Consider the following 15,501-nt stretch of genomic DNA (forward strand, 5'->3'; position numbering starts at 1 on the left):
CAAAGAATGAAATAAGATTGGGTTGGCATGATCTGTTTTTAACAAACCCGTGTTGGCTACTACTTATAACTTTATTTGTTTCAAGATATTCACAGATTTTTTTTAATGATCTTTTCCAGGATCTTCCCAGGTATTGATGTTAGGCTGATTGGTCTGTAGTTTCCTGGGTCTGTTTTTTTCCCAATTGATATGATGAGAACCATATCAGCTCTTTTGTAGGAGTCGTCCTAAACTGTGAAGTTGCTTGCTTATTTATTTATTTATTTAGGCCTACATGGTTTCCCCTCTGTCCAAAGGGGCTGTTTGCAGACCTCAGAGAGAATATAACCTTGTCTGGGTTCTGGCTTAATATAAATGTCACTTTAGTTATCTTGTAGCATTGAAAAAGCAGCTGAAATTGCCACTCAGTGCAGGCCACAGGCAGACCCACCTGGGTGCATTATTGTAACCTGCCTAGCGAGGAAGGGGTGATGGAGGAGGTTGCTCACACTGGGCAAGAAACCTTGAGTTGATTACCTGAAATGATTTAATGCATCTTGTCTCCCAGAGAACAAATAAGCTGTTCTCTTTTTCAGTCATGTTGCTTGAGTTATTCTGTTGTGCCTGGAATCGCAATGCCTCTTTAGCTCTTCAAAGGTTCTTCCTCCCCTGAAAATGACTAAGCGACTATGTAAACAATTTTAATGAAATCTTATTTGCAAGAGGATGTCTGATTGTTTCCTTTGCACCTTTTTCTACACAGCATCAGTTGATTCAAAAAGCTGGTACGTTCAAAAATAGCTAATGATATGGTAATGAAATCTACAAGTAGCCAGATGGGACTTTTTTTTTTTTTTAAAGAAGACTTTCTCATTCTGTGAAGCTGGGATTGAGATGATCCCAATATGTAATATTTTTCATCTGTAGCTTTCACCTGTGTCCCTTTAGCAATCATTACTATTACAGTAAAATGAAAATTATACCAAAAAAATTCTCCTGTTCAGATTATTGAAAGACAAGAAAAATCACCTTGCTATTCCAACTGGTTTCACACAACACATTGTATTAGGTTAAAACCACCTTGGGTAGACTTATAACACATTTGAAGTCAATATAACATATATATTTTCAAACTAGGCTTGCAGTTAAGTGGGTTAAGTGCAGCTAAGCGTGAGGCAACACAACACATGCCTTGAAACAGCCCAACCGTTCTGCCACCCTATTATGGATTATACCACAGCAGGGACACTGACAGGGAGGATTTGAAAAGTTTAGCTGGTTTCCTTCCATGGCAAAAAAGGGTGGGAACTCAACTGCATCTTGACTTCTGCATTCATCTGCAGTGTTGACTTCTGTACATCCTTCCCTGCTTTCTTCATGTCTGTTCTGACCATGCCTGTTGTCTTATCTGGTTTTTTCAAACAATGCCTCTTCTAAGTGCTTCTCCCCCTTTGTTATGCTTGTGAACCACTTTATTGGAGTTTGAAAACAAAACAAGAGTGGCATATTTTCCATGAAAATCAAAAAGCTCCCTGGCTGCACACAGTTCTGCTGCTCTGCACTTCTCCCCTGAAAAACACTTTTGTGTGTGGGATCCACGACTTACAGGCACTTGTCGAAGCAGGACAGCAGAGGCAATGGACGTTAGCAACAGCAACGAGCCTTTCTATGCTCAGCAGAAAGGGGCAAACTGCCCCCCTGCCCCCCACCATTCGTGAAAATATCTGGGGCTAACTCAAATATGGGAACAAGCTTCTGCTTGTACTAGAAGACGGTGCCTTTCAATCTCTCTCTCTCTCTCTCTCTCTCTCTCTCTCTCTCTCTCTCTCTCTCTCTCTCTGTGTGTGTGTGTGTGTGATAAGTAATCAATTCTCCAACAGCTCCCCCAGGTTAGAGCCCTCGTTAGTATTAATGAGAACCTGCCATCCATCTGGAAGGACAGGAGAGGCTGTGCAAATGAAGCAATCTTGAAATAATATGAGCAGAGTGACTTATGAGGCAATCCAGAAAGTTGAGCAAAAACATGGTGACAAGTTGGGACAATATGTAAACACACATATTCATATTTTGAATATGTGCGGTAATTTGTTCTGAGCATCGCACGGAACGTGACTCAAATGGCAAGAATAAAAATTCTGGCACTTCTGGTACAGCTGCAGGAATCAGCAAACATGGGCTTGAGACTCTGGGGTCTGGGTAAAAATGCTCACTTGGGGCTTCCTGGATGAAACGTGACCTCTTTCACTGCCTGTCACGTCCCCCATCAGATCCTGATTTGCAGGAGGAGTTGGGACCGGGACCATCTGACAGGCATCCCTGTGTCCCCTGGAATGTCTGGAGAGACCAGGGGCTGGGGATGGAGCTGTCCCAGGCCCCTCTGGCAGTGGGGGAGGGGGCCTATTGGACAGGGAACTGCCTGCCTGCCTGCCTTCACAGATGCAGGGGAGGATGGGCTGCATACAGGCAGTGGTGATGGGAGGCAGCAGATCCCCTCTGATGAGGAACCGCTGCCTCACCCACCAGATTCGAGAGCACAGAGAGTGGAGCGGAGAGAAGCTCAGAAGAGATCTGCAAGGCTGTTGGCAAGGAGGCTGCCCTGTCCTTCCTCACAAGGAATACCTGGCTCGGGCTGATTTAGTCCCTGTTCTGGACCAATGGCTGATCTTCAACAGCAGCCCCATGCAGAGTGCGTTGCAGAAGACCCCAAGTTGTACATCAATCTGAAATGGGGAAATAGAGCCTTATCAAGGCTACAAATCAAAAGCCACCAGTACCAGGGGCTCCAAATATTCCTGATCACCCAGTCTTGTCAGGGTTGAGCCTGAGCTTTTTTTCACCATCAAATCCTAGCTTGGGATTTGTCTGGAGGCTTCAACTTGAATAGTCCACAGTTGAGATGTGTAGTTGGATATCATCCTCCTCCTGATGATACCAAATCCCAAACTCATCCAGCAGGTTCATCTGTAAGGATGAAGAGCTTTGAGCTTGAGGCACCTTACAAATGTCTCACCTCTGAACACTAACTGAAATCGCTCAAGAGAAAGAAGGCTAACCCCTGTAAGATGGTGATGCCCTCTTCCAAGACCTGCAGCGAATCTGGAAGACGGTGGAAATAAAAGTTGCTGAGAAATCAAGAAACACAAGAAATGGATACACAGCCCAGCTCTGCCCAAGGACATCAAGTACGATCAATGCAGTCTCTGGCCTGTATTATGGTATGGACTTAATCATTTTCTTTATTGCATGTTTGCAAGAGGACCTTGATGCAGATGGAATGGGCAACATGCTGTTCCATGACATTGACCTTTTGGCAGTTGTGGAAATACTGCAGGAGTTTTTGGACAACTGTTGGGCTCAGCTATGTGTCTGCGGAAAACAGGGTTGTAACATTTTTCAGGACAGTCAGAAATTACCTCCTAGCTGCTATGTGGTTGCACAACATAGTACACAATGAAAAATATTCTGCCGCACAAGAGTTTTGTTATAAAGATATTGTAGATAGATGCAGCCAGACATATGTTCAAAGATGGCAGGTAATGGAACCACTGACTCTTGTTTGTAATCTTGTTAGTGAAGATTTTTCATACTGGTTTGGGCAAGTGTTCATCCTACTCTCTTCTGTGTAACAGAGTTAATATTGTGCTATTGTCACTTTTATAAGAATGAGCTGACGCAGCACTTCGGCCATGGTGAGAGATTTCAGGTGTCTCCTGTAGCCTCGAAATTTCTAAAACAGGCTCTGCATTACAATCACATTACATTCATTTTGGTCCTTTGCCAGCTGCTCAAACTGAGTTGGTTGCAAAAAGGCATCATTCCTGATGCTTGCAGGTAGACAGGTGACAGCCCTTCCCTCTTCTCTGCTTTGCTAGTCACGTAATCCGCAAACTTCAAGGAAGTTTCAAGCATGTTATGGCCAATTCACATGGTCATGTTGGGAGATTCTGGAACATCCCAGATGATGGTTTGGGTGGATGGCTGTAGGGCTGCTATGCATGGGCTATCCTTTTCCTATGAAAGAAGAAGAAAATTTTCTTGCCAATAGAAAACAGTTGAACCTTTCTTCTTGTGGTTATCTACATTTAATTGTTCTAATATTTGCACTGAAGGGACTAAGCACTAAGAAAATGTTGAGCACAGCCTTGAACCATATCTTGTGGTAAAGGCAGAGCTCCTCAAATAGAATTAATTCACCTCACTAGAGGTGGTCAAGGACCTCTCCCCAACCCTGGTAAAACACAGTGATGAACGGATGGAAGAAAAGTGATCCTGGAAGTATACCAGTTACTCAAGGAAAGTAACTGAAAGTCCACTAATGGAACAAAATAGTATTAAAAATGTTATAAATTCAAATGTTCTGTTGTAGAAATGGATTTTGAATTAAGTTCCAAGAAGAATTAATGTTTAAACTGCAACTTTGTACACATTTCATTTGCGCCCCTCCAAAAACTCCCAAACACATTTCAGTCACATTCGCTCCTTCCACAATGGCAACTTGATGGAGAGAAGATGACCAGAGGACCTAAACATCCTGGACATAGGGAGGAGGAAAGAGCAGGTGGGAGGAATACACAGGATCCGTGACCAGGAATCCTCTTATGAGTGGAGAACAGCAACATCAGGCAGAACCCGTTGGAACGAGAAGGAAAGCTCCCTGGCCAGTCACAGGAAAGATCTGATTGTTGGGGGTTGTGGCTTCATTAGAAGGATGGAAATGGTGTCACTGTGGTTAAGTTGTGAGTTTGCTCAGGGAAGCGTATTGGAATAGAAGCTCAGGCTCTCCGAGACGGTTTTTGTGTCACTGCGGGAAGAGCCGTTGGAGGTCAGATCAACAGAGGGGCGCCTGGGTCTGCTGCCATCATCCAGTTCCTCCTCTGGATGGGCAGTGACTGAAGAGACCGTCGTCTCCATCCGGCTGGCCTTGTACATGCTGCTCTGGGCCTGCAGGTACCTCGCTGACTTCATTTCCAGTCCTTCATATTCGCTGGCATTGATGAAGGGGCACCACCGGAAGGCCCGCTTGAAGCCCACCCGGAACCTGAGGAGACAGAGCAGATCAGCTGCGTGAGGAGAGCCTGCCTGGTGCCTGCCAAAGCCGCCCCGGGAGCCATCAAGCCTCTGCTTGGCTTCCGGGACCGGCTGGGTTTCCATTCAGCCTGGGAAAGGCTGCGCTTGTCCTGATCCTGGGAGCTGAAATAGTTCACAGGTCTTCTGTATTTAATATCTAACATTCATTCCGAACTAAGAACAGCTGAATTCTCGGTGCTGTTAAAAACAGAGTCCAGTTTGCATAAATTATGTTAACTTGTATGTTTTTACTGTAATGTTATCTACTTTGCATCGGGGGTAAAAAAATGTAAATGCTCCCGCACAGCAACATCAGACTTTGAGGAGTCTAGTAGAGAGAGCCCACTCTCCTGACAGCCCTCCTCACACTTTCAACTTACCGGTACATGTTGTGAAACTGCAAGAGCTACAAACCCGTGAAGGTGGGGTACAAAGGAAGAGTCTGGACACGGAGCTGCTTAATCCTGCCTCCCCATTTCAACTCACACAGCTTTGTGTTGAAAAGAACAAAATTTTGCTTCTTCAGAGAGGGACTAACCAATCCAGTTTTTTCTAATCTTAGGTGAGCTTTTTTCTTTAGAGAGGTAACCAAGCCCACTGATTGCTGGGCAACTGTGCACTAGTTTAATGGAAGGCAAAACATTACATCTTCTGGAGAGAAATAATTTGCAAAAAATTCTCATGTTCAGAGGCCAAGGTTCAAAAGGCTCTTGCTTAGTAGGCTTACTGACTTCCAAATATTTTAAAACCAGCCCATTCGAGATGCAAAGCTTTGGACTTTGGCATCAATGAAATGACTATGTTAGGTCACAATGAACATGAGAGTAAACCTGATTTGGTTTTACTATTCAATGGAGTCTGCCATAAGCAGAAGAAGAAGGCCTTACCTGTCATTGAGACAACAGTAAATAATTGGGTTGTACATAGTGGAGCTCATGGCCAGCCACAGGATAGCCAGGTAGACCTGCTGGATGTATTTTTCTGAGAACATCTCACCGTTGAACAGTTGTAGGAGGAAGTAGACATGGTAAGGCAGCCAGCAAATGGCAAAGGTGCAAACCACAATGATCATCATCTTGACAACCTGCCAGACAAGGAAAGCCACCAAGTATAACCATTATCAGGAAGTCCCCACGAAGAGGCAAGAAGGCTGCTGCCACTGATTCGTGGTGCTGAGGCCCCTGGGGCTCCCAGAACTGCACTGCCAGGCAAGGAGAGAAAGCTCTGGGGCTTGAATTTTGCCTTCCCCTAATGGGAACAGCAGGCCAGCTGCGGGAAGATGTCAAGGGTGGCATCATATCCACTGTCAGAGTTGTGATCCTTCTGATTCTTCCTTTCACTCTTCGAAGAAGCCAAGAGCTCCTTCAGCGCACTAAAGGTATCATGTTTATTTGATCCTTTGGGAGAACAAGCTAGGTTACAAAATGGGAGTTAGAATATACGAACTTTTACTTTATGTAACTCAATGATATACTGTAGAATGGGAATGGAGCAGCTAAAGTCTTTGAGTTGTTGCTCAGCTACAACTCCCAGCATCCATTACCATTAGTCAAGCTCTCTGGCATTCGTGGTGCCATCCAGCGGGCCAGTGCTTTCCCATCTAAACCAATCTCAAATCACTCCAGCTGATTGGCAAGAAATCTTGGCTACCTGTTTCTCGCTCTGTCTATTCAGTTAATATTGGGACCCTGACCCGAACTGCATTCTTTGACGGGGCTTTCCTTTCCGTTTGAGCTTCTTCTGATGGACTTTACCTTGCGCTTGGCAGACACTTGTTCATGGTAGCGGTCCGAAGAGTCCCCTGGTATTCCACTGGCCCATAGGGTAATGCCCACCATAATATAGGCATAGCCTATCATTATGAGAGGCAAGATGTAGGCTAGAATAGTCATGCAGATCTGATACCTGGAATAAATGGGACACAAGTTAAGAGTCTGACCACGAAAGAGGTGTTTCCCCCCCCCCCAGTCTGAACTTCCTCTCCACTTTATTCTTGATATAAATGTGGCTGCTACTTGGAACATCACTGCAATGTCATGGCAAATGAATGATGGTGCAACTTGGGCTGCTTCTTAGAGGAAGAGACCCAATCTTTAGACTGATGATGGATGTACCTGACAAGCCCACATCTAATGCTTTTAGCCCTCCCTCCCCAATACAGACTACATACCATCAACTCTTAACAGCAACATAGGGAGATTTTCCTCGCATGATCTGTAGCCCACCTGATCCCAGGATCACTGAATTAGAAAGGAGTCTGTGAGCCATTCACTCCCACCCCTGGCTCAGTGCAGGAGTACAAAGGAAGACCCCAGGCAGAGTCTTGCTTGAACTCAGCCAACGAAGGGAAGCCCACTGGTCCCACTAGCAAACAGCTCTGTTCACCCACAGAAACAAAATCTGCCTCTTTGTAATGTGAGCCATTTTGCCAAGTTCTAAACTTCTTTCTCAGTGATATCCTATCAGAAATTTGCAGGGGGACATCGTCATTTAGAATTGTAAACTGAGTTGGGCGGCTATAGAAATTGAATAAATAAGCAAACAAATGTACCTCTGGCTTGTCTTTTTCTTTAGGATAAAGGGGCCCAACCCTTAGGTCACTCTTTGCACCTTTTCTAATGTCTCTGGGTATTTCTTAAAACAGACACAAAAACTGATCTATGACCAGTAAAGATTAAAGTGTAACTGTAACTCTCCATGATTTGGAAACAATGCTCCCATGGATTAAATTTGCTTTTTTGGCAACCATATCTTTCTTCTGGCCCATATTCACATTCTGATCCACTTCTGTTCCAAGATCCTATTACGAATTCACATATTTCTTTTTCCTATGTAACAACAGTGGTTTCCAGTGTGAAAGGAATAAAGTATTATTCAGAAATTTCTAATGAAGGTTGATAGAAGAAGCCATTAAAAGTCATAAGTACCAATAAGAAAAGCAGAAATGGCTAGCTAATCCAAACAGCAAGTAGAGGAAATACAGAAATAACTACAGGAGCCGAACTTTGTTAACAGAAAATTAGATGGTGATAGATAGGATGCGCTCAAAGGGGATTCTTGGAACATAGGGGAGGGGGCAATGGTTTTAGGCGGTCCAGATAGTTTATTGGATGATTCGGAAAGGGGTGTTGAGTGCGATAGGGGAGGGGGGGGATCTGCGTGGGGGGGGGGGTAGGATATAAACATGTGTCGAACACCTCTTGGAGGTGTGACTGAACTCCTGTGTTTGTTTCAGTTCACCAGGCCTTTGCAAACGCTTCTTTTGAATAAAACTTTTGTTACTGGAATTCCAAGTGAGTTTGTTTGTTTTGGGATCTTGAGCCACGTTCCAAACAACTGGAATATTCTGGAGGGAGTAGCTTTGTTCTGGGGATGAAATAAGTGCACATTTTTTATTTCTTGTACCTTGTTATCAAACAATGTGTAGATATGTCCCCTTCTTCACTACATCTGAATTCAGCTCATCTGAGGTAAATGAAGAGCCTGCTAGTATGTCTTTTGGATGATTTATTCATCTTAGATTCACCCTCACAGAATGCTTAGGCATCTGTTGTGCATTACAGGGAGAACAGTATATTCCCAGCACTAGGCTGGAAGAATCTGGCCCTGCTGAGGTTTCTAATTTATTTGACAGAGATTTAATCCTAACCTGGCAATATTTACACAAGGGAAGATGTATTGACTGCATCTGTACATCATGTTAGCATACTTTTAGCATTAGATTTCATTATTTTTGTGGGAAGTTGCATGAAACTAGGCCATTGGATTAATTTATGGTTCAATTCACTATCTTACTCCCGTCTCCCCCCAAAGTCAGTGATCAAATGAAATACGTGGAGTGAACAAAGTCCTTTTGACAGAACAACTATCTCGGCTGCTGGCCCTGCGCCACAGCGTGTGGCAAGGAACAACTACATTCCCCTGGGGCTCTCCCTTCCACCTGCAGTCCCTTCCTTTCTGCCCAAAGACTCCTTCAAAGCCAAGCCCTCCTCGCTCATCTCCTGTCTGGCTGAGAGGCAAAAGCCCCAGTAAGTGGGTTTCACCCAAAAGACTGCCTTTTCTCTGATGGTTGACTATCCCTTCTGGCTAAGATGCTTCCAAGAGGCTGAATGATTTGATGATGTGAGAGAATGAATGAACTGAGCACACATGGTATAAAACCTCAGTTCTGTTACGGAGAAGCATTAACCTTAACTAATGTGTCAAAATTAAGTCTTGGAACCTTCCTTGTGTGGGCTGAAGCCCCAGGCTCTTTATCTTGGGTGGGGAGTGATTCAGCTGCTATGAGGGAGATGTGAATAAGAGCTGGACATTTTCCCAGAGAGGCAGAATTTACTCAACTGCGACCTTCAGCTCTTTCAATATGGCAAATGCTGAAATATGAGAGATCACATCAAGAATAAACACTGACATCACACCAGGTTCATTTTTTAATTTGCTGCAGCAACAAAAGTTGCCAGAAGTTTATCCAGGGCAACCTGCTCGATGAGAAGTTATTCTGGCCTTTGCAGCACTGGACTTGGCAGAGGGAGGGGGCCAAGGCAACAACTACCGGTGTTCAGTTTGACTGTAGCTCCATTACCTGGAGACCAAGATTCAGCCAGGAAAAAGACTGCGTCTACCGGAACAACAACACCCTCATCTAAGTCATTTATGAAGATATTGAAGAGTCCTGGGTCTAAGACGGAGCCTTGTGGTACCCCACTGCTTGCTTCTCTCCATGTGGATGTAGTACCATTTTGAACTGTGTCATTTTCATCCCTGATTTCCATGTATTATATGTTTGGTGGCATTTGCATGATGCTAGAATAGAATAGAGCTGGAAGGGACCATGGAGGTCTTTTTCAGTCCAGGCCCTGCTCAAGCAGGAGAACCTGTACCATTTCAGACAATGCATATGATATCTTTTCCCTCTCCCCGTGGACATCCTTCCTAGGTTAGTTGATTGCTCTCAAAGTGTAAACATACATAACACACATTTAAACATGCTATATACAACATATGTATAGACCTACACCCTTACATATAAGTAACATATAAGTATTAATCACTGTCCATCTTGAATACGTAACGGAAGGAGGAAGCTTTAGTGTTCACAAGGTTAATACAGCTATTCTGTACCTGTGCATTTAGTTTTTCTTCCTTATGTATGGGAGTTTACTTTTCCCTTCTACTCTAAATTCACCATAGTTCTCCATTGTTTGAGCTTTTTCTTTGTTTAATTCCTTTCTAAATTACAAATAGACTTCTCATGAGACAGGCAGCTAAATCAATCAATCAATAGAAAAGAAAAATAAACAGAAATCTCTGTAATAAAACAATAATTCCTTTTGGGGATGTTTAACTGCCTGGTGGTACTTTCTTGGCCAAATATGGTATCTGAAAATGAGCGGGTGGACTATCCCCTGTCTACTGCAATGAAGGAAATGCAGCCAAGACCTCATCTGACCCACGGCAGCAACGCTCAGATACTGTACAGGGAGGCCAGAAAATCAGAAGGGGTGAAACCTGAGAATCTGGCTTCTCTGGAATAATGAGCAGAGAGCCCAGAGCACCATCTTTCCATCTCCAGCAATGACAGCAGCGAGGCCCAACTCACGTGATTGGAGAGACCTGGGTCTGGTTTTGCGGCCATTCGACAAAGCACACCACTCGCTCAGGCAGCTCCGCTGTGGTGGAATAGTATCCTTGAGGGAAGGAGAGTAGCAAAGCCAACACCCATATAACACAGATGACAACCTTGGTGGCTGCGGCCGATAGCCTTGGTTGCAGAGGATGAATAATCGCCATGTACCTTTAAAAGAGAGAGGAATGTATGTGTGGAAATGTAGCAAGAGAATATTAAACAACCAATAAAGAGAGACGTTGACATTCATCTGCAGCCATGCGTCTCCCCTTTAAGGATGCTGGGGAGGGCTTTTTCCTTCTCCTGCCATTGAAATCCCTGGACACCCAGCCCACCTCCACTACGCTGCTTTGTCCTGCTCCCTTCCCATCTGCAGCTGGCAGGAAGCCCCTTGCCCCAAATCTCACAGACGCCACAGTGGACCCTTACCCAAAGGGCTTCTGGGCTGCCATATGGTTTCGATTGTGATCGGCAATTCTCGGGGCTTCAAGTCCGGTCGCACCCAACCCCATTCCCAACACGAAAAGCCTCCTACAATTAGTATGCACAACAGTGCGATTGCTCTTTGTGCTGCAGTTTTGTCCCCCATTCTATTGTTTACTGACTTAATTATTTTTATTTCTTGAAATAATGGTCAACCAGTTTATTATTCAACCTACAGACTACTAAGTGGCAGCTGAGAGATGCATCTGTGAGATGCCATCTAGTGGCTGTCAGGATTTCCGCAGTCAGTGAATAAGTGCTGTGGTAGAGTTGAAGTATGAGAAAAGGGTTTAGTTGTGGAGGTCAATTACCCCAGGTCTATGTGCTGACTTGGTGGCAGTGAGTTGGCAGAGGCGACTTGGTGATCAGTGGCATTCATAAGGATGTGCATGAAACTTTGCCTTTCCTGTATGTACAATCTTTTATAGAAATTATTTGGTTTTTTTTACTGGACTTAGATGGCCAGCTATCTCATATAATGACTCTATGAGGCTCATACCTATAAAAAAGAATTAAAAATAAGAATACAGGTAGTCCCTGACTTGCAACCACAATTGAGCTCTATATTGCTGGAATTGATGGATGAATTATTCTGTCTGATGTTCTTTTCAGTGTTTGAAAATCACATATCCTACCTCCTGGAGTCAACATAGCCCATTCTTTCCATCCTTCTTCACAACAAACCCAAACCACCAGGAAATCATCCTGCACAGGTGGGCTTTCCATTAACCTAGCTAATGGAAGCCTTTTTCTCCCATTGTGCCTCAGGCTCTACTTGTTCATTTGGAATGGTTTTCTTAGCTTTCAGATGTAAATCAAATCCCAAACTACAGCAGGCAGAAAAGCGATTGAAACACACGTCAGAGAACCAAATAGTTTACCAAATAGTTTTTAAGTACCTTTCCTTATTTTTTTCTTAGAATAGGTCCCAATAAGCCATCGCCCTTCAAAATGTGGTATACTCTGATGCCAGCAATAGCTGCTGCTGACTCTGCATTTAGCCTAGAATCCTCACCTTGCAAATGATTTGGAGCTGTAGAGCTCCTGAATGAAAGATGTGACCAAATTTGGCAACTTATTTCACTTATTTCCCCTGTCCTGTTTTTATAATACCTTGCCTGATTAGTAGCTCTGGAGAATTCAAAGGAATATACATCTTTTCATGCCATTCCAGCACAAAGCATAATGCTTGGGCATTAGAGAGCCAGGTCTTTCCAGCTGTTATTTCAATGTACTTATTGGTTTTATTGTTACGTTTCTAACCTGGACTCCAACTCTCCCAGTGCTGAACCAGCTTCTGATCCTGCAGCTTCTCCAAAACGATGTAGCATCTTTCCATCTTGTACTAAAATTGCTCACTGATCAATAGTTCAAAATGCTGATACTTGAACTAATGGAACGTTAGTGTGTTTTAAATGCGTAGGAAATATACTGCACTTAAATAATCTCACTTCAGCAACAAGAAATGCCAGTCTTGTCATCAGCTTCCACAGTAGCCCACAATTGCATACCTGCATTTTGCCCATTTATTTAATCAATATTGCTTTTGATTTCATCCACGCTGCTTTTCTTAGCTGTGGAGAGATGAGGACCCAACCCCTGATGTGAGAACACCCACTATTCTGTTCTCAAATTCTCTAGACTCGAAGTAACTGCTGTTGAAAATCCTACGTTTTAGGATTTTAGGTTTCAAAAGCAAATATCCGACAAAAGAAAATAAAAATAAAACGAAGGACACATTTTGCTTTATTCCAAACCACTAAAGACTGGTAGCATATGCAGAAGGGGAGTCTTCTGATTTTGGCCATTAGGAGTCCGTGGATGGCAGAAACCCACCCTCCTTGCATGAAATGAAAAGCATTCATTACAGCAGAGCAATAACAGCTACACAGACAAAAATCTGCAGCCCTGACATCCAAATTATGGCGGATGAAGCCTGCAGGGAATCTCTTGCCGCCCCGGACCTTCTAACTGGCATGTGCCAGCATGTTACAGGTGAAAGCAACACACATTCCAGAAATGCAAGAAGCAATCATATTCTAGACATTCCTCTTTTTTAGAGAAAAGCCCCATCCCCCCTGCCCACCCTGCTTTTTATGGTGGAAATGTTTCAAAGTAGTCAAGAGGGAAGTAAAACATTTTCCAGTTTTGCTGTGGTAGTTAAGGGAAAATGTTTCCTGTACTGCTACCATTCCGCTGTACAATAATGAATGCTTTTCATTTCATGTATTTTGCGTTTCAGAACACAAAAAACCCTCCATGAAATTCTTCTCTGAGAAATATTGAAAAATTGGGAGGGGGGATAAAATCCTTTGAAAACCAACAAAGAGCTTTACTCCTGATAAAATATAAAGGCTTGGATATCTTCAGATTCAAAAGCGATGTTTACAAAATATGGGGAGTGAATCTCTCCTCCCCCATCCCCTCGGGAAGGATCACAGAGGATGTTTTTCATTAAACCAGCAGATCTCTGTGCCCTGCTGACTATCACCGGTGCAAGGAGACCCCCCAGCCTGCCTTCCTGGCTCATGTCCCGAGCCCCTCGTCCCCCCAGAGGCGGCAGAGAGAGTTAGCTCACTTTTCCAGCCCTCATCAAAGCTCACCAAATTATTACCAGCGATTGAAAAGCTGGTTGGGAACTGGAATCATCCTGGACCCAAAAGAGTGCCCCAGCTCCACAAGGGGCCTTTGCTCCGGGCACTCGCAGCCCAGCCAGACTCACAGGGGGCCCGTTGTTGTGAGAACAAGCTGGAGGAGGGAGCACCAGGCGTTCCACTTGGGGCTCCGGAGGGAGATCTAAACATTGTCATCGCCATCAGCTCCACGCTTGTGGGGCTTCCTTCTGCTCCCGTGCCTTGGCTCCTGGGGTGACGCCAGAGTGCTTGTTTAGGGCCTTCTGTCAATCCAGGAAACAGACGGATTCTGTAACAGGGTTTGACAAGCCACGGGGGCTTCTGCCTAAACCCGCACAGGAGCCTCCTTTTCTCTCCGATTCAGTAAAAGAAAAAAAAAAAAAGGGGGGGGGCTTACTCTGATGTAAGGGACGAAAAACAGCGGGATGCACCCATTTCAGCACCAAACGAGCCAGGCTGCTTGGAGCAAGTCTCTACCTCTCAGCCGGGGCTGCTGTCGCTTTCGCGGGGACCCAGCCGTTTCGCGGCGCTGTCCGGCAGGCGTTGGAACAACCTGAGGCTGCCGGCCGGGAGCAGGGAGCGCGGAAGGGCCGGCCGCCTCAGTTCGCGGCAGCCCGTTTTGAGCCCAGCGCTGGGCAGCCCCTTCCCCGGGGGAGCCCTCCGGGCCACGCGGGACAGGCAGCCGCTCGGGGGGCGTCGGGTCTCGGTCGGGGCGAGTCCCGGGGATCCATCACCGGCGCTCCCGGCCCCCGTCGCCAAAGCGATGAACTTTCTGCTCACGGACGGGCGGGATACATTTCCTCGGGGGAGCCCGAGCCCAGCGCCACCTTCCCGCGGGCGCCTCGCCCGACTGCTCCGGCCCCTCCGAGGCCCCTCCGGCCCCGCGGGAGTCTCTAAGGAGCGGAGCCCCCCGCGCCCGCCCGCCTCCCCCGCCTGGCTGCGGCGCGGGCCGCGTCTCCCCGCCGAGAACCGCGGGCGCCGCTCTCCCGGGCGCCCCCTCGCGAGCCTCCGGGGCCCGGCTCCCGGGCGCCTCACCTGTCGGCGGCGATGGCCGTCATGGAGTAGATGCTGGCGAAGACGGAGGCCACCGGGAAGAAGTTCTGGAAGCGGCAGTAGGCCAGCCCGTAGTACCAGACGTTGTGCGCGGCGTAGGTGAAGTTGACCAGCGTGTTGAAGGCGGCCATGGCGGCCTCGGCGAAGGCCAGGTTGACCAGGAAATAGTTGGTGACGGTGCGCATCCGCCGGTGGGCCAGCACGATCCAGATCACCACCAGGTTGCCCACCACCGAGACCAGCACCACCAGCGCGTACGCCGCCGACCACAGCGCGACCTGCCAGGCCGGCTGCTCGAAGGGGTTGCCCGCCTCGCCGCCGTCTGAGCCGTTGGCCGCCGCCGCCGCCGCCGCGCTCGCCTCCATCCCCGCCGCCCCGCGTGGGCCGCCGCCGCCCGCGCGGCCGAGGAGCAGGAGGGCCGGCCCGGCCCGCTGAGGGCGCCGCGGAACGGCTCCCGCGCCCGTCGGGCTTCAGCCGCCGGCCGCTGCCTCCCCGGGCGCCTGTTGATCGCGCCGCCGCCGCCGCCGCCGCCGCCCGAGCCGACTGGAGCGTCCGCGCCTGCAGTGCTGGCGACAGCCCGGCGGCTTTTTATAGCCCGGCGGCCGCGGCGGCGGCGGCGCGTCAAGGCAGGTGGGCAGCGACGGCTCCCCTCCGCGCCTT

At 46.8% G+C, this 15,501-nt stretch overlaps 1 protein-coding gene across 1 annotated transcript; it reads right to left on the reverse strand.

The window, feature by feature from the left end:
- Window positions 1–113: 113 nt before the first annotated feature.
- On the reverse strand, window positions 114–15,215 carry LOC120299412 (substance-P receptor-like). Its single transcript, XM_039324240.1, has 5 exons — window positions 14,824–15,215; window positions 10,646–10,840; window positions 6,801–6,951; window positions 5,934–6,130; window positions 114–5,017 (listed from the first exon to the last, which is right to left on the reverse strand). The coding sequence occupies exons 1-5, from the start codon at window positions 15,204–15,206 to the stop codon at window positions 4,726–4,728; spliced, it is 1,218 nt and encodes a 405-aa protein (XP_039180174.1). The 5' UTR covers window positions 15,207–15,215; the 3' UTR covers window positions 114–4,725.
- Window positions 15,216–15,501: the final 286 nt, after the last annotated feature.

The sequence above is a fragment of the Crotalus tigris genome, unplaced genomic scaffold (assembly GCF_016545835.1).
Source record: "Crotalus tigris isolate CLP2741 ecotype Arizona unplaced genomic scaffold, ASM1654583v1 scf7180000024293.1627790, whole genome shotgun sequence".
NCBI classification, from domain to species: Eukaryota; Metazoa; Chordata; class Lepidosauria; order Squamata; family Viperidae; genus Crotalus; species Crotalus tigris.